This window comes from Saccopteryx leptura, chromosome 5 (assembly GCF_036850995.1).
Source record: "Saccopteryx leptura isolate mSacLep1 chromosome 5, mSacLep1_pri_phased_curated, whole genome shotgun sequence".
In the NCBI taxonomy this organism is placed as follows: Eukaryota; Metazoa; Chordata; class Mammalia; order Chiroptera; family Emballonuridae; genus Saccopteryx; species Saccopteryx leptura.
Window position 1 is genome coordinate 64,362,005 of NC_089507.1, and position 18,082 is coordinate 64,380,086.

The 18,082-nt window shown below is 42.0% G+C and overlaps 1 protein-coding gene across 7 annotated transcripts in view; it reads right to left on the reverse strand.

The window, feature by feature from the left end:
• The window catches only part of LIN54 (lin-54 DREAM MuvB core complex component), a 74,633-nt gene extending 66,655 nt beyond the window's left edge, over window positions 1-7,978 (reverse strand). For 2 of the 7 annotated variants that reach the window (XM_066385472.1, XM_066385468.1), the window contains exon 1: window positions 7,856-7,978. Coding sequence is in view for 3 of the 7 variants with exons in the window: in XM_066385469.1 (XP_066241566.1) it covers window positions 7,095-7,116 (22 nt within the window). In the remaining 4 variants the exon portion in view is untranslated. Of the gene's footprint in view, window positions 1-5,579; window positions 5,839-7,094; window positions 7,607-7,855 lie in introns of those variants that run through there. The other 5 variants (XM_066385469.1, XM_066385467.1, XM_066385471.1 and 2 more) reach the window with 5 other exon arrangements.
• Window positions 7,979-18,082: the final 10,104 nt, after the last annotated feature.

An 18,082-nucleotide genomic window follows, 5' to 3' on the forward strand; every position in this document is an offset into this window, starting at 1 on the left:
ATAGCATTATTTACACTGGGCTCTGAAAGATAACCTTGGTTTGTCTATTTAAGAAAGATAGGTTTATATAATGCTCTGAGTCTTCATAACACTTAAAGTAACATCATAACAAACTGAGAAATTCCTTTTCAAATAAGTTTTTAAACACTTAGATTTAGCTTTTAACCAATAAATGCTACAATTACATCTCATTTGAAAATCTCTAAGGTTCTCAAGAGCTTTTAGCTGGGTTAAGATTTTTATCAGTCATTTAATTAACAAATACTAATTGCTTCCCCAGTTTGTGCAGGGCATTATTGGAAATTAACCAGAGATCTTACCCTGACAGAGCATAGAAATCAATAGAAGAGTGGCATGATCACAATTGTACTTTGGGAGGATTAACTTCATCTCAGTATCTTATTGGGCTGTAGGCAGAGAGACAAGTTAGGAGGCAATTATATTAATAGTATTTAGTTCAAGACAGAGATAAATGGAGGGTATGATTTAGAATAGTGACAACTGCCTGACCTGTGGTGGTGCAGTGGATAAAGCATCGACCTGAAAATGCTGAGGTCGCCGGTTCGAAACCCTGGGCTTGCCTGGTCAAGGCACATATGGGAATTGATGCTTCCTGCTCCTCCCCCCTTCTCTCTCTCTGTCTCTCTCTCTCTTCTCTCTCTCCCTCTCCCTCTCCTTTCTAAAATGAATAAATAAAATAAAAATAAAATTAAAAAAAAATAGAATAGTGACAATTAAAATAAATGAATTAAATATAAAATGAAAAACAACATAAGATAGAAATGACAAATGCTCTATGTTTTTATATTTTTAAGAGGTTTTTTATAACCCTGTCCAGGTAGCTCAGTTGGTTAGAGGGCTGTCCTGATATGCCAAGTTTGTGGGTTCAATCCTTGGTCAGGGCACATACAAGAATCAATCAATGAACACATAAATAAGTGGAACAACAAATCAGTGTAATCCCCGCCTCTAAAAGTCAATCAATGAATAGAAACTTTAAAAAAAGTTTCTTATAGAATATTACCAGTGTTATTACTGTTCTTTTCTTAGTTACAGGTGGACAACCTGGGTGAACAACTGTTTAATTCTTATACATAATAATAAAGTGATGACCTATTACCCTATTAGAGATGAATAAGTAATTTGCTGATGCTTAGTCAGAAATATCTGAGTGTTTAAGAAATATACTTTTGTACCTGGTGATTATCACCAGTACTAACTGGTTCACTATACCATTTGGATTTTAGCTTTGATTTCTAAAATCAAACATTAACAACTCAAAAACTAGATACAGAACATTTCTCGAACTTAACTGGGAGCAGCAGACTGAAAGTTATGAGCCCTGAAAAGGATTTTTAAATTTTTATATTTTCATTTTGGTAATATATTTTAAAGTATATTGTGGAACATCTAGATAGCCACCTCATATCCACAATCAATGGTACTAGAATTAGGGTGAGCTAAAGAAAAAGGCACAGAAGAATCTTACAAGGTAAATGATAAGTTTATACTAAACCAAGTAAATGCCAAACTACCTAACATGAAAGCATTCAAATACAGAAAAGTGGTGTAGGAATTAAGTTATCATACAATACTTACAGTGTGTCCATAAAGTCATGGTGCACTTTTGACCGGTCACAGGAAAGCAACAAAAGACGATAGAAATGTGAAATCTGCACCAAATAAAAGGAAAACCCTCCCAGTTTCTGTAGGGTGATGTGGCAGCATGTGCGCATGCACAGATGATGACGTAACACTGTGTATACAGCAGAGCAGCCCACGGCCATGCCAGTTGAGATGTGGACGGTATAGAGGAAAGTTCAGTGTGTTCTGTGGCTCGCTAAATTCGAATCCGTGACCAAAGTGCAACGTGAATATCGGCGCGTTTATAACGAAGCGCCACCACATAGGAATAACATTACTCAGTGGGATAAGCAGTTGAAGGAAACCGGCAGTTTGGTGGAGAAACCCATTCTGGTAGGCCATCAGTCAGTGACGAGTCTGTAGAGGCTATACGGGATAGCTACCTAAGGAGCCCTAAAAAATCTGTGCGTGAGCCTACATCAACCTGCACTGAACAGGTATGAAACTGGGAGAGTTTTCCTTTTATTTGGTGCAGATTTCACATTTTTATCGTCTTTTGTTGCTTTCCTGTGATCGGTCAGAAGTGCACCATGACTTTACGGACAAACTGTATATACATTTAAAATAAAATATGTTAATAAAATAAAATTATACTGCTCACAAAACCTCGGGCATATTTCAAAATAAATATGAAGCAATAAAATATCCCCTAATTTTTGTGAGCAGTGTATTTAGGCCAATACTAGGGATTCACAGTATTTTCCTACTTTTAAAGGGCTACATTCATGCTTAAGACTAACATGATGGAAATAACAAAGAGATTCAAATCAGAAATATCCACTTCCAAATCTTGGCTCTCCTACTAATGTGTTAAACTAAGCAATAATTTCTAAGCCTCATTTATTTGCATGATAACTGTGAATACAGTTATGTGGCACATTATACCTCAAATGAAAAGTCCTTTCTTCTAAGCTAATTTACTTTTTCTGCCTGACCAGGCTGTGGCACAGCAGAGAGAGCATCAGACTGGGACGCAGAGGACCCAGGTTCGAAACCCTGAGGACAGCTTGAGTGTGGGCTCACCAGCTTGAGCGCAGGGTTGCTGGCTTGAACATGGGATCATAGACATGACTCCATGGTCACTGGCTTGAGCAAGGGGTCACTCGCTCTGCTGTAGCCCCCAGGTCAAGGCACATGAGAGAAACCACTCAATGAACAACTAAGGAGCCACAACAAAGAATTGATGCTTCTCATCTCTATCCATTCCTGTTTGTCTGTCCCTATCTGTCCCTCACTCTGTCTCTCTCTCTCTGTCACACACAAAAAAAGCTTCTTCTGATTTCTCTCTCTCTTTTTTAAATGTTTATTATATTGATTTGAGAGAAAGGGGCAGGGGAAGAGGGAGAAAGACAGGAACATTGTTCATTCCTGTATGTATGGTGACTAGGGATTGAACAGGCAACCTCTGCACTTTGGAACAATGCTCCAACCAACCAATATATCTGGCCAAGGCTGATTTCGCTTTTTTTATGGCATTCAATATTCTATTCTATAAAACAGCAGGGTGTAAGGTCTTGTCATCCTTAATGTCTCTCTATAAATTTAGTCATATATCACAATGTCTCCTTCCCACTACAACCAAGAATTTCCAAAATTTCAAAGCTTTTAGCCTACTATGCTATTTTTGCCTCCATCTCCTTTAACCTTCAACATCTTACATTAAAGCTACAGGATTCATTTTCCTCAAGAGGATCTCTGAGGCTGCCACTCTCCTATTTAAAAACTTTCTATAGTTCTCAAGCCTTCTGCATTAAGGCTCAACTCAACCCCATCCTTCCAACTTACCTCCAACGATTCCTAAACTGAAAGTTCCTGAGGCAATAATATCAAGGTTTTCCCTTTCACTAGCATAGTATGTAGAACACAACAGATAAGATAACCAATAGTAATATTTGAAAAAAATTAATGGAAATGTATAATGCTCCTCTCCCCACAAAAAAGACACTAGACTATCTCCAGTGGCATAATTCTTCCTTCATTTCTTTCTAACACACTTTAATTATTAACAGACAATTGTTCCAACCACAAAAATCTAAAAACTGGTCTTTAAAGACAGTCACAAAGGATGACAACAACCCTTCCTGATTAAAAGAAAAAGAAAGCAAATGGGGAGGAAAACATTTTAATCTCTCTTTATTATTTTTAAAATTCTTAGTCTTACTACTAATTTAGCAGCTGGGTTGGCAAGGACCAAATAATTGCAACATAAAATCTCTAAGAAAAAACAAAATAAAACAATCAAAGTCCTACTAGGTACAAGGACATCAGACAAATGAGTTTTAAAAATTCATTAACTAGCCTGACCAGGTGATGGCGCAGTGGATAGAGCGTCAGACTGGGATGCAGAGGACCCAGGTTCGAGACCCCGAGGTTGCCAGCTTGAGCGTGGGCTCATCTGGTTTGAGCAAAAAAGCCCACCAACTTGAACCCAAGGTCGCTGGCTCCAGCAAGGTGTTACTCGGTCTGCTGAAGGCCCGCGGTCAGGGCACATATGGGAGAGCAATCAATGAACAACTAGGGTGTTGCAATGCGCAACGAAAAACTAATGATTGATGCTTCTCATCTCTCTCCGTTCCTGTCTGTCTGTCCCTATCTATCCCTCTCTCTGACTTACTCTCTGTCTCTGTAAAAAATAAAATTAAACAATTCAACCTTTTAAAAAAAAAATTCATTAACTAAGCCTTCTAAGTATCTCTCAGTTCCCTTAAAATTTTTTTTTGGTTTAATCTTCTAATGAATGAAAGACAAATGTCCAAGATTGACACGCTCATACACACAAAATATTTCCCCTATGAATAAAAAAAATGTCTATTTATGACATACTATGACATCATCTGTTTATAGGAAACTTGGATAAGGAAAATATTGCTAATCAAAAAATTACCAGTAGGCATTTCTTAAATATTCACTTCTCTGTTCTCTCTCATATACTTAATATCACTGACCCAATCCTCCACTACAAAAGCTGGAAAAATACAGGGCTTGATATTAGTATATAAAAATTTGATTCACATGTACTGTTGGTGCAGGGAGACAGATTCCTTAGGGATCTGCAGCACAATCTAAAACACACATGGACCTTTAGGTAATCTAACAAAACTAAATTATGGCTGTCATAAAGTCAATCAAAACAGGTCTCCAGCTCTTTAAACAACAGGGACCAGTATTCTGGAATATAAAAATTCTCAACTCATCTTTACCAACGTAATGACACACATCAGATGTATGCATCAAGCTATCTCACAACTTCTTAACAATGAAGACAAAACTTGTGAACCAAAATAGAGCTCCCAGAACTGTAATTCACTTGGATTATAAAATCCCCTGCAAAATCTTTCATAACTTTACTCTCTGAATTGATTAAATAAATGGGGGAGGGGACAGAGAAAAACATAAATATAAAACCTGCGTGACAGTATCTCAATTGTTATTTGCCAATGGCAGGGGCAAAGGGGGTCACTCTATGGATGACAGAGCCATAAAAGAAAAGCACAACATTGTTAATTGTTACAAAACTGGTACATGCACTCAAAAAATGTGAGCATCCACACCCCAACAAGTTCTAGACTATGATCTAAATCAAGAGCTTAAATGCAGAATAAAATGGCAATGCTCTGCTTCCATAAAGAAAGATATAACCTCGTAAACTGCTGGACATCATCAAACCAATACCCGCCAGAGTGGATATTTTGAATATTAAGTCAGGAAATCATGATAAGTGCTGGCGGTTCCTCTAGGCCTCAGCAGCAGCCTTAGATATCAGCAAACTCGAGCCCTCTTAACACCCAAAGAATAATGTTGATGTCATTACGAGGCTACTGATTCTTTGCACTCTGGATTAGTCATTCCTTGATCCACAATGCAAGTCTATTCCTCCCACCCCTCAAATAAAGAGATCTCAAGACAGAGAAGCCCTCTGGTACCCCCTTCTCTACCTCCAGCGGCTGTCGCTTTCTCCTCCCTCCGGCTCCGAGGTGGGGGCTCCAGAAGGTCCCGGGCAATTCCCGAGCCCGGGCGGTGCTTGTTTTGCCTGTGCACGGTAGCTCTGTCCAGATGCTTCCTTTCCCAGTTTGCCCGAAGTGGAGCGCTCCGGGGAACCCGGGGGCCGAGGAGGGAGCCCGGGTGGCGACGCCGCCACTGCCGCCGCCTCTGGTATGTCAGGGGCCGGGATTGTATTTCGAAAGATCCGCCATTTTCACCTCGTCATCACCATCACAGCTCAGCAGCTTCCCCGACAGCCAGAGCCCCGGCTGCCGCCGCCGCCAGTAACCTCCCCCTTTCTCCTCCTCCCCTCCCCTGCCCTCCCCTCCCGAGAGGCGCACACCCACATATCCGGGGAAACCTCCCGCCGGCCCCGCCAACCTTCAAATGTACAGGAAGACACAAATGCCCACACAGCCCACGCCGAGACCTCCCACCCCACAACGAAAAATGGTGCTGCTGAGGGCCTGGCAGCCACGCCAAAGGAAGTCGCGCCACCTGCGGGGTCCCTAGTCCGGCATATTTTTGTTTTGAAGAGCAAAAGCCATGGGAAGGTGACATAAGGACAATAAAGAACCCACATTCTTTCATTTTCAAAAAAGAAACTTGAGGTGATGAAATGCATTTTATTCACTGTGCTCATCTCAGGCAATAAAACAAGATCAAGACCTTTAATGTTTTAATCAAGATCTTTAATCAAGACCAACTCGACATTTTTCCTCCACTGTCAGCACTACTCGAACAGAATGAGCTATTTCCATATGCACGTCTGACCTCACTGACATATTTGCAAATTACAGACATTGATCCTTACGCAGATACTGTGCAAAACAAAGTTCTGAACTGTTTTCCTCTCCATGTAAATTTATTTGATAAATTCTGTCCATGAGTACTGTAACTTCCAGTTGGTCACTGGTTTAAGACGTCAAAGTGCAACTACGTTTAAAATGTATTGACCCTATTTGTGGATGAACAGTTTCTAAAATATAGCAAATATACCTCCACACTAAAATTCTTTGCCACATTTTTAGGATCTAAGTCACCAAATGAAAAAAAAAATCTACCGTTGTCCAATACAGTGAAAATAAACAGCTTGCTTTAGAACAAGACCCCGGAGTTACCCATCCACCCCCACTAGCTCCTCTCATTATGCAGTGTAATAAATAACCAGAAGAGAACGCAGGTATTTTTTTAATCATCAAAGAAATAAGAAAACAAGCTGCAAGGCTTCTGACTAGACTAGAATTTTTCAAAAACCTAAACTGTCTACTTTGCTAATTTCAGAAAGATATGACAATCACCCATTCAAAGGCTGAATTCTAGACCTATCAAATACAGCATAAGCTCTAAAAGACCAATCTGAAATAAGCAAATTGAATGTCAAGGTTCGAATAGGTCCACTCTACTGTCTTTTTTAAAAGTTAGTCTAAGAAGAGTGACGTATAAGCTGAAAAAGCCATTTTCCTTACCTTGCTTGAATGGCAACTCCATATAAAAGTCGGTAGATTCAGGCTTAAACTAGTGTTATCACCCAGTCTAATCGCCGTCTCTATATGCTAGAGGCTTAAAAGTATCAAGTCTTCCCGGAGTCTTCATCTTTAAACTTTATTTCCACACCGCCAGCCGCGTCCATCCGCACTCTGCGTGGTGTTTACCGTTGCTTGGCCAAGCTAAGTCCCGGCCCGCTCCCTTCCCCCGTGCACCTCGGGGACATTATGACATTTGGCTGGTGGGCTTCGCGAGGAAAACGGACACACACGAAGATACCATACGAAGGGGCGTAGAAAGAACGGGGCGGCGGGCAGCAGGGAAAGGAGGGGCTTGTACAAAATGACACAGCAGCAAAACCGGTTCCCAGAAACCCGGGGCCGACACGGCCGGCTTCTCGGGCCACGCAGTGTGCGTGTCAATAGCCGCGGGAGGTCTTCCTCCAGACCTCCAGGAAGGGCGGGCTGCCGGGTGACAGCCGCCCTCCCGGGTGCGGGCGGGAAGAGGCTGAGCCCGGAGGATCCTCCCGCCCACTGCAGCCCAGGGGTGGGGCGCGGCGACCCCCAGCCTGCAGGTTCCCGCTCTCCATCACGACCCACCAGCCCGGGCTCCCGGAAGGGCAGCCCTGGTTCCCAAAGGGGGCGGTCTGGCGCCCTCCGCCCGCGCCACCACCCGCAGTAGAGGCCAGCGCCCCTTCCCGGCCGCCCGCCCAGATGCCCCCACCCCGAGGTTTGACACTCACCAGAGCCGGCGGCGCCGCCGCCTCCTCCTCGCGCCGTGCTCCCTGGGCTCCCAGCAGCCGCGGCGGCGGCGGCGCCTCCGAGACACAGACCCTGGTTTGTTCAAAATCACGCGCCCAGCGCCATTCCACCTCCGCTTCCCATAATACGCCGGGCCCTCCCCTCCCCGCCCGTGCGTCCCTATCCTCCCGCCCCTCCACTCCCCCCGCCCCGCCTCTCCCTCTGACTTTCTCCGCCCCGCCCTTTCCGCGGCGCCGGCCCCTCCCCTTGGCAACCCAAGCTCGCGTCATTCCGCAAGGCGCCGTCTGTACGCTCCAGCTCCACGTGACTCCGAGTGGGAGCGCTGTCAAAGCTTTCGCACGGAATGTTCCATCCGGCTGAGGCTGGGAGGGGGAAGAGTGGGATTGCGCCAGCAATTGGAGGACTTGCCTCGTCTAGCATTTCTTGCTAGGAAGTCCGTGCTGTAGGTGCGATTTCTAGCATCCTGCCGCTGTTTGATGTGCTTTGGTGTGGAAGTGATCCATATTCACAAATGCTAAATCTTGGTTTTTTTAGGCACTAATTTTGTAGAGGTAGCTAAAAAGCCCCTGGAGACCTCGCAGAGTTACATTTATTTTGAAAGGGAGAAATTTACACTATTTAGTTAAGACTAACACAATCAAAATTCTTTGTATTTATTCACCTTTTACTTTTATTTTTCCCCCCCACTTATCTTTCATTATAAAATAAGAAAAGGTGCCTAGACTTGGAGTTGGATAAACAGGCACTGAGAGATTATTTAGTTAATACTGCTCCATGTGGGAGATGAACTACACAGAAGAAACAATAGAAATTACAAAATAGTATAAAGTAAAAGACTGTGGTACAGTCTATAATTGCAAATGGAGCATGGAGGGCATACAGGTAAACGTGAAAGACTGTAGCCATGGAACGATGGAGGAGTTGAGGTGCAGTGTAAACAGCAATCACTTTGAAATAAAAAAGTTCTGGTTTTATTTTATTTATTTATTTATTTATTTATTTATTTATTTATTTATATTTTTCTGAAGTTGGAAACAGGGAGGCAGACAGACTCCCGCATGCACCCAACTGGGATCCACCTGGCATGCCCACCAGGGGGCGATGCTCTGCCCATCTGCGGAGTCGCTCTGTTGCAACCAGGGCCATTCTAGCGCCTGAGGCAGAGGCCATGGAGCCATCCTTAGCGCCTGGGCCAACTTTGCTCCAATGGAGCCTTGGCTGCAGGAGGGGAAGAGAGAGACAGAGAGGTTGGAGAGGGAGAAGAGTGGAGAAGCAGATGGGCACTTCTCCTGTGTGCCCTGGCTGGGAATCGAACCCGGGATTCCTGCACGCCAGGCCGACGCTCTACCACTGAGCTAACCAGCCAGGGCCAAAAAAGTCCTGGTTTTAAATTCTGGCACCGCCACTTACTAGTGTACAACATTTATCAAGTTCCTTTTATCATCTATGAAATAAAAATAAAGCTTCACAGGAATCTGAGGGTTGAAAGGGTGTCAAGCAGCTACAGTTTCTGCCTCAAATGATTTCTCCTTGCATGACTGGTGGTGTCTCAGTGGATAGGGGCCTAGACTTGGGACGCTGAGATCCAGGGTTTGAAACCTGTAGGTTGCTAGCTTGAGCTCAGGCTCACCAGCTTTAGTGTGGATCATCAACAGGATCCAATGGTTGCTGGCTTGAACCCAAAGATTGCTGGCTTGAGCAAGGGGTCACTGACTGGGCTGGAGCCCCCCCCACCTCAAGGCACATATGAGAAGCAATCAGCGAACAACTAAAGTGCCGCAACTATGAGTTGATGCTTCCTTTTTTTTTTCTTAAGTGAGAAAAAGCAGGGAGTCAGAGAGACAGCCTGTACCTCTCACCTCAAATTCAGTGGTTAGGATTTAGCAAGGCAAGTGAAATGACTTTAGCAAAAGCTTTAAAGTGCCTGTGCAAGGACTGTGAAAAAGATGAATGATAAACACATGCTTTGTTGAGGATCAGTAGGTGAGCCCCCTTTAGGAGGAGCCTTGAAAGCTACTGTGAGAAAATATCCTCATGGTTAAATGATTGGTGGTACTGTGGGGCACCTCTGAAAGGAAGAAGAGAGAAGGAGTACCTAAACCCAGGTGAATTCTGATAAATAAAGAATTCCCCGAAATGGAGAAAATTTCCTAGTTGATTCCACAAAGGCTAGCCGCTAGCATATCCCTGATGCCAAAATCCAAGACAAACAAACAGTACAAAAAAAAAAAAAAAAAAAAAAGAAGTGGGAAATTCCTTTCTCACTATGACTTTGTTACAAAGGCAAAATTGAGTATTAAGATATTAGATCCAAGGCCCTGGCCAGTTGGCTCAGTGGTAGAGCGTCAGCCTGGCGTGCAGGAGTCCCGGGTTCGATTCCTGGCCAGGGCACACAGGAGAAGCACCTATCTGCTTCTCCACCCCTCCCCTTCTCCTTCTTCTCTGTCTCTCTATTCCCCTCCCGCAGCCGAGGCTCCATTGGAGCAAAGTTTGCCCGGGCACTGAGGATGGCTCTATGGCCTCTGCCTCAGGTGCTAGAATGACTCCGGTTGCAACAGAGCAATGCCCCAGATGGGTAGAGCATCACCCCCTGTTGGGCATGCCGGTGTCTGGCGCATGCGGTCGGGCGCATGCGGGAGTCTGACTGCCTCCCCCGTTTCCAACTTCAGAGAAAATACAAAAAATAAAAATAAAAAAATTTAAAAAAAGATACTAGATCCAGGTCCTGGCTGGTGGCTCAGTGTGTAGAGCAGGGGTCCCCAAACTTTTTACACAGGGGGCCAGTTCACTGTCCTTCAGACCGTTGGAGGGCCAGACTATAAAAAAAACTATGAACAAATCCCTATGCACACTGCACAATTCTTATTTTAAAGTAAAAAAACAAAACGGGAACAAATACAATATTTAAAATAAAAAACAAGTAAATTTAAATCAAGAAACTGACCAGTATTTCAATGGGAACTATGGGCCTGCTTTTGGCTAATGAGATGGTCAATGTGCTCCTTTCATTGACCACCAATGAAAGAGGTGCCCCTTCCAGAAGTGCAGCAGGGGCCGGATAAATGGCCTCACGGGGCCGCATGTGGCCCGCGGGCCGTAGTTTGGGGACCCCTGGTGTAGAGTGTCAGCCTGGCATATGGACATTTTGGGTCCAGTTTCTAGCCAGGACACCCAAAAGAAGCGACCATCTGCTTCTTACCCCCTCTCTCTCCCTCTTTCCCTCCCTCAGCCAGTGGATTAATTGATTCAAGCATGGTCCCCAGTACTGAGGATAGCTCTGTTGGAGCGCATCAGCAGCAGGTGCTAAAAATAGCTCAATACTCTAGCATCGGCCCCAGATGGGGTTGCTGAGTGGATACTGGTGAGGGTGCATGCAGGAGTCTGCCTCACTAGCTCCCCTTGTCTCATCTAAAAAAACACAAATAACAAAACAAAAACAAAGGTATCAGATTCAGTAATGTAGTAATAAAAAGAATTAACACCATGACAGCCTGACCTGTGGTGGTGCAGTAGATAAAGGGTCAACCTGGAACGCTGAGGTTGCTGGTTTGAAACCTGGGCTTGTCTGGTCAAGGTGCACATGGGAAGGTACACAAGGTACTATGAGTTGATGCTTTCTGCTTCTCTTCCCCCCCCCCTCTAAAAATCAATACATTTTTTAAAAATTAAAAAAGAAAAGAACACCATGACAAAGTACAGTTTATTCCAAGAATGGCTGTTTAACATTAAGAAATCTCAAAAAAAATTTAAGAAATTTGCTCATGTAACTTATCAAATTAAAGGAGAAAAGCCAAATGATATTATCTAAGAATGCATTGTATAACATTCAACATCCATTTCTGAATTTAAAAAATTCTTAGTAAACTAGAAATAAAAGCACATTTTCTTAATTGGATAAAGACGGTTACCAAAAAACACAGTGTGAAATGGCACAAGTATTCACATTAAGGTCAGGGACCTGAAAAAATAGAATGTATTACTGGATACCTATTCTGTGCCAGGCATGCCGATAGGTACAAAATATACTGTAGTTGATAAAGTTTTCTTAAACTAGACTGGTTTCTAAAACATTATTCAGACTTTCCTTTGTTCATGAGTCCATTTGTCATAAGTCTAGCTTTAGGCCTTCCATAAAGAGAGAGTCGAGTAAACTGCTTGTTACTTGGTGCTTGCTAGACTGCTTGTTAGACTGTTAGACAGTAGTAAACTGCTTGTTACTTGGTGCTTACTAGACTGCTTGTTAGACTGTTAGACAGTAGTAAACTGCTTGTTACTTGGTGCTTGCTAGACTGCTTGTTAGACTGTTTGTTAGATAGTACTAAACTGCTTGTTACTTGGTGCTTGCTAGACTGCTTGTTAGACTGTTTGTTAGACAGTAGTAAACTGCTTGTTACTTGGTGCTTGCTAGACTGCTTGTTAGACTGTTGTTAGACAGTAGTAAACTGCTTGTTACTTGGTGCTTGCTAGACTGCTTGTTAGACTGTTAGACAGTAGTAAACTGCTTGTTACTTGGTGCTTGCTAGACTGCTTGTTAGACTGTTGTTAGACAGTAGTAAACTGCTTGTTACTTGGTGCTTGCTAGACTGCTTGTTAGACTGTTTGTTAGACAGTAGTAAACTGCTTGTTACTTGGTGCTTGCTAGACTGCTTGTTAAACTGCTTGTTACTTGGTGCTTGTGAAGGTGAGGGTTAGAGAGACAGCTTTTCTCTGATCCTATTCCAACTTCATTCTTACGCAGGCTTTGGGTTCCTGGGTCTGGTGATCCTGACCCTCTTCAGCATTATGACCTCTTATGGTCTCTGCCCAGGACAGTGTCCAAGCCTTTCCCTGGAATAGAGGTTTTCTAATTTGTCACCTGTGCCTTGAGGACCAACGGGTTCACCGCCTTCCTCCATCAGCTTAAGTATTTTGATCCTTAGAGGACAAGGGTCTGGGCTTCCTATGGCCATTACTGCGGTGGCAGCCACTCCTCTCTTTTAACCCTGTACCACCTGCAGTCTTTCTCTGCCTGCCACCCTGCCCCCAATCTCTGTCATGGGTGCCCAGTGCAGGTCCCTGGAGAAAAGCCTGGGAGAGAATGTAAACTTCCCTTATGATTGTGGTTTCCATGGGGTTCCCATGCCAGCCCACATTCAATTTTAGCAATTTATTTAAAAATTTCGCAGAATTCTTCTTTGCTGTTCGTATAGCTGCACCATCGTTCTTCCTATGCTCTGCCACAGATGACCCAGGGTTGCACCTCTCCTGTGTTTAGAAGCATCAGTCTCTCCTTACATTTTAGGCTGTTATAGCCCTGTGACCTCAGCTCTTTGATTTACTCAGTAAAAGTTATGATTTTATAGATTATCTAGCTTATTGTTGTGGTGGTGGTGGGGTCTTCAGCTTTCTACACTGAGGCACAAGCTGGAAATCCTCCAGGTGTTATTGATTGATTGATTGATCGATTTTTGTATTTTCCAAAGTGAGAAGCAGGGACGCAGTTAAGACTCCTGCATGCGCCCAACCGGGATCCACCCAGCATGCCCACCAGGGGGCGATGCTGCCCATCTGGAGCATTGCTCTGTTGTGGCTGGAACCATTCTAGCGCCTCAGGCAGAAGCCATGGAGCTATCCTCAGCACCGGGGCCAACTTTGCTCCAATGGAGACTTGGCTGTGGGAGGGGAAGAAAGAGAGAGAGAGAAAGTATAGAGGGGTAAGGGTAGAGAAGCATATAGGCGCTTCTCCTGTGTGCCCTGACCAGGAATCAAACCTGGGACATCCACACACCGGGCCAATGCTCTACTGCTGAGCCAACCAACCAGGGCCCAGGAGTTATTTTAATTAAGAAAATATAGGTGTCTTGATTGCTGGACCAAAATTCTCATCAGTTTTTATCCAGGACAGTCCTACTTACTCTTTTAAGCCATTTCTTCCTACTTGTCTTTCTATCTCTTAGAGCTCTTGCTTTACAACCCAAGTTTCACGCTCTGCTTCTGGCTGTTGCCACAGTTGGTGTCATATTCAGATCATCCTCTCCATCTTTCTGACTTATTGATTAGTTTGTAATCAATCTTTGGATTTGTGTACTTCTTGATTTAAGTGAGAAGGGCAATTCGGATGGACACAACATCACATTCAATGATGCTGGGATTTTCTGGGTCTTCTATTTACCCAACCATGTTCTTTACTCAATTTAACAAATATTATTTGAGTACTTACAAAATACAAAGCACACAGTTCTGTGTACCTTGTAATATACAAAAATGAATCAGGCTAACACATGTCTTTCACCCTTCTCTCCACTTCCAATTCAACTATGTGTATGACCCCACTTGAAACATGACTCTGTGGGAACCAGCAGATAGACACAGCGGGCATTAGATGGCATGAATGAAGCCTAAGGTTATAGTGAGTCTAAAGATAGAAGGGGAAGAGGATCAGAATACACTGGGCTAACAGAAAGAGTATAGCTTGTGAAGATCCACAGACCTCCAGAAGGAGGGATAGGACCTGACCCAGCATTGTTTGTAAGAGGAAATGCTGATCATCTCGACACTTGTGGAGCTTTGGGGAAGCAGACCAATTGTGTTAAGACATCTCTTCCTCTGAGGCTGGATGAGCCTTGGCCTTTGAAACTGTTTCAGAAGGCAGAAGACATACCATAAAAAATACCATAAAATATATTAATACATAAATAAAAGCACTTCAGAAAACTAAATTCAATGCATACATATAAGGCTATGAAACAAAAAGCATGGTTTTGTCCACTTTTTAAATTGAGGTTTTACATTCAGTGAAATGCACAGATCTTAAGAGGACAGTTTGATGAACTTTGCTAAATCCGCACACTCATATAATCAATACCCCTATCAACATATAGAACATTTCTTTTATTTACTTTTTTTAGATTTTATTTATTCATTTTTATTAGAGAGAGAGGGGAGAGAGAGAGAGAAGGAGAGATAGAGAGAGAACAGGGGGAGGAGCAGGAAGCATCAACTCCCATATGTGCCTTGACCAGGTAAGCCCAGGGTTTTGAACCGGCGACCTCAGCATTCCAGGTCAACACTTTATCCAATGCGCCACCACAGGTCAGGCCCATATAGAACATTTCTATCACCTCCTACTACTTCCCAGTAAATTCTCATCATTCCTTATTTCTCCCTTCTTTCTGATTTTCACTCACCATAGATTAGTTTTTGTCTGACTTAAAATATGTAGATGGAACCATAAATGTCAACCTCAAAAATAAAATATCCAGTTATTTTATCAGCAAAATGAGTTTACTTGGGAATAGCCGAGAATTGTAATTTGAGTCAGTCAAGCTATGGTGAACCATAGGCAAGTCCAAAAATACTACATAGAAAACTCCAGAAATAATTCATAAATTTTATTTTATTTTTTCAAAATTATGGATTTTATTTTTACTGAAGCATTTAGAAACATCACTAAGCTTATTTTTGGAAGGCTAAAGACATTGTTATACTGAGTATATTTTTTATAGAAAATAGGTCTACAACTAGCATTATCTTTCTTATTACATATATCAAATAAAAACCAAGCCTTAAATAGCCGATACTCATGTTTTTATTACATGTAATTTTTATGTTTATTGTTAGGTGTTAAAGATATGTTTGTCTTACCTTACCTGTGATGGCACAGTGGATAAAGCATTGACCTGGAACACTGAGGTCATGGGTTCAAAACCCCAGGCTTGCTCAGTCAAGGCACATATGGAAGCTGATGCTTCCTGCTCCTTCCCCTTTCTCTCTCTCCCCGCTCTAAAATGAATAAAAATAAAATCTAAAAAAAAATAAAATGGTGCTTATCAAGAAAAAAAAGATATGTTAGTCTTGTTGTTTCTGCTTGTAAAATTTCTTTACTGGTTACCTATTTAATATATAAGATATCCATTGACATTAATTGCTTAGATAAGAATGGGTTATTTTCTTATATCACCTACACTAGATAAGCTCACTATGTAAAGGCATATTTTGCCTTCCTTCCACAAACCTGTGCTAAATCAATATCCTTAATAATCTCACATCTGTGTGACTTTTCAATAAATGTATCTTTACCAATCTATCAATAATATTTTTAAAATATTGTAAAACATTAGTCAACTCTATTTTATAGTTGCCACATTATTTTACATTAAAAATCATCATGACTAAAACTAACAGCTTTTTAAAAATTTTTAATGTTTATTTTATTGATTTTAGAGAAAAGTCAAAGGGCAGAGAGAGAGACAGAGAGACAGGAACATCAATCTATTCCTGTATGTGCCCTGATCAGGGATCAAACTGACAACCTCTGCACTTTGGGATGATGCCTTAACCAACTAAGCTATTTGGCCAGGGCTTAGTGTTTTTTCTATTTTGTAATAATAACCATCATTATATGTGTAAATTATCCCTCATCTTCCTCATCCTCATAGCATGACTTTGGATTATACAGATGAGAAAACTGGCCATGGCTAGATATTTTGGTTGGTTAGAACATCATCTCAATACACAAAGGTTGTGGGTTCAGTTTCTGGCCAGGGCATGTACAGAAAAAGATCAATGTTTCTGTCTCTCTTTCTTTCTATCTTCCTCTCTCTCTAAAATCAATATTTTTTTAAATCTTAAAAAAGAAAGCAAAAGAAAAAAAAGAAAACTGACTCTCAGAGCTATTAAGCAACTTGCCATAGTTCACACAACTAGTGGTAGCAAGGAAGAAAATTGAACCAAGTTATCTGCCTTCAAAGATGTCCTTCCAACATCCCCTATGGCTTCATCTAGAACTGTACAAGCTGAACAAGGAGGAAACATGGCTGGTGCCCAGGGCACATTTTGATGGCCACTTGTATGACTGTGGGGTAGTCCATATATCCCTGTTTTATTGCAAAACATAACTTCATTGTCTTTTTCTTGTCATCATTCCAAGGCTGGAAAACAGAATCTCCAAGTTAACCAATATACCAATCTGGAACCATCTTCTTCTTTCTTCATTGGCTCCTTGTTCTCCCTAATGGGGGCCACTTTCTGAAAGGCAATTAGAGTTGTCCCTCGAACAACAGAGGTTTGAACTGCGCAGGTCCTAACAATTCATAAATTTTAAATTGCACACCGTTCTGAGTATCAGATAAAATCTCATACTGTCATCTGTTCTATCCTGTCCAGGACATGCATCATCCCATTTTACAGCTTATTCATGCTGCATATGCTATCACCTACTAGTCATTTAGTAGCTCATCTGGGTCACCAGATTGACAGAGGTGGTACCATAGTGTTTGTGGTCAAGTAAATTAAAATATATATATATATATTAAGGCTGTGCCTGACCTGTGGTGAAGCAGTGGATAGAGCATGGACCTGGAATACTGGGGTTGCTGGTTTGAAATCCTGGCCTTGCCCAGTCAAGGCACATACAGAAAGCAACTATGAATTGATACTTTTAATTTTCCCCACTTCCCTTGCCTTTCTCTTTTTCTCTTCTCTCTAAAATCAATAAATAAAATATTTTAAAAAATTTATTGGGGTGACATTGGTTAATAAAATTATAGAGGTTTTAGGTGTACAATTCTATAATATATCATCTGTGTATTATATTGTGTGTTAACCACTCCAAGTCAAGTCTCCTTCCACCACCATTTATCTTGACCCTCTCCTACCTCCCTCCAACCCCCTTTCTCTCTGGTGATAATTACCAGACTGTTTTCTGTCTATGAGGGTTTTCTTGTTGGTGTTAATCCCTTCAAAGTAACTTTTTTTTTTTTTTTTTTAGTATTTCAACTGTTTTATTGATTTTAATTGATTCTGTTTATATAGATTCAAGTGTCCCACTGAATACGTCCCCCAAAGTAACTTTTATTTCACTTAATAATGGCCCCAAAGCACAAGAATAGTGGTACTGGCAATTCAGATATGGCAAAGAGAAGCTATAAAGTGCTTCCTTAAGTGAAAAGTTAACCACGGTGCAATAAGATATTTTGAGAAGAGAGATGACCACTTTCACATAGCTTTTATTACAATATATTGTTACTAGAAAGCCTGGCGGTCATACAAAATGACCGCTGTTCTAGATATTATAAATTGTAATTAAAATGATTTGTGCAGAGGTGTCTGCTAATTCAAACTGAATTACCCAGGGCAGGTGGCGAGGACGCCCCTTTGCTTAGTGCCCCACGGGGTTTCCCCCTTCTACTTGCTTAATTGCTTAAAGTAGAGTGCAATGAAGGAAACCA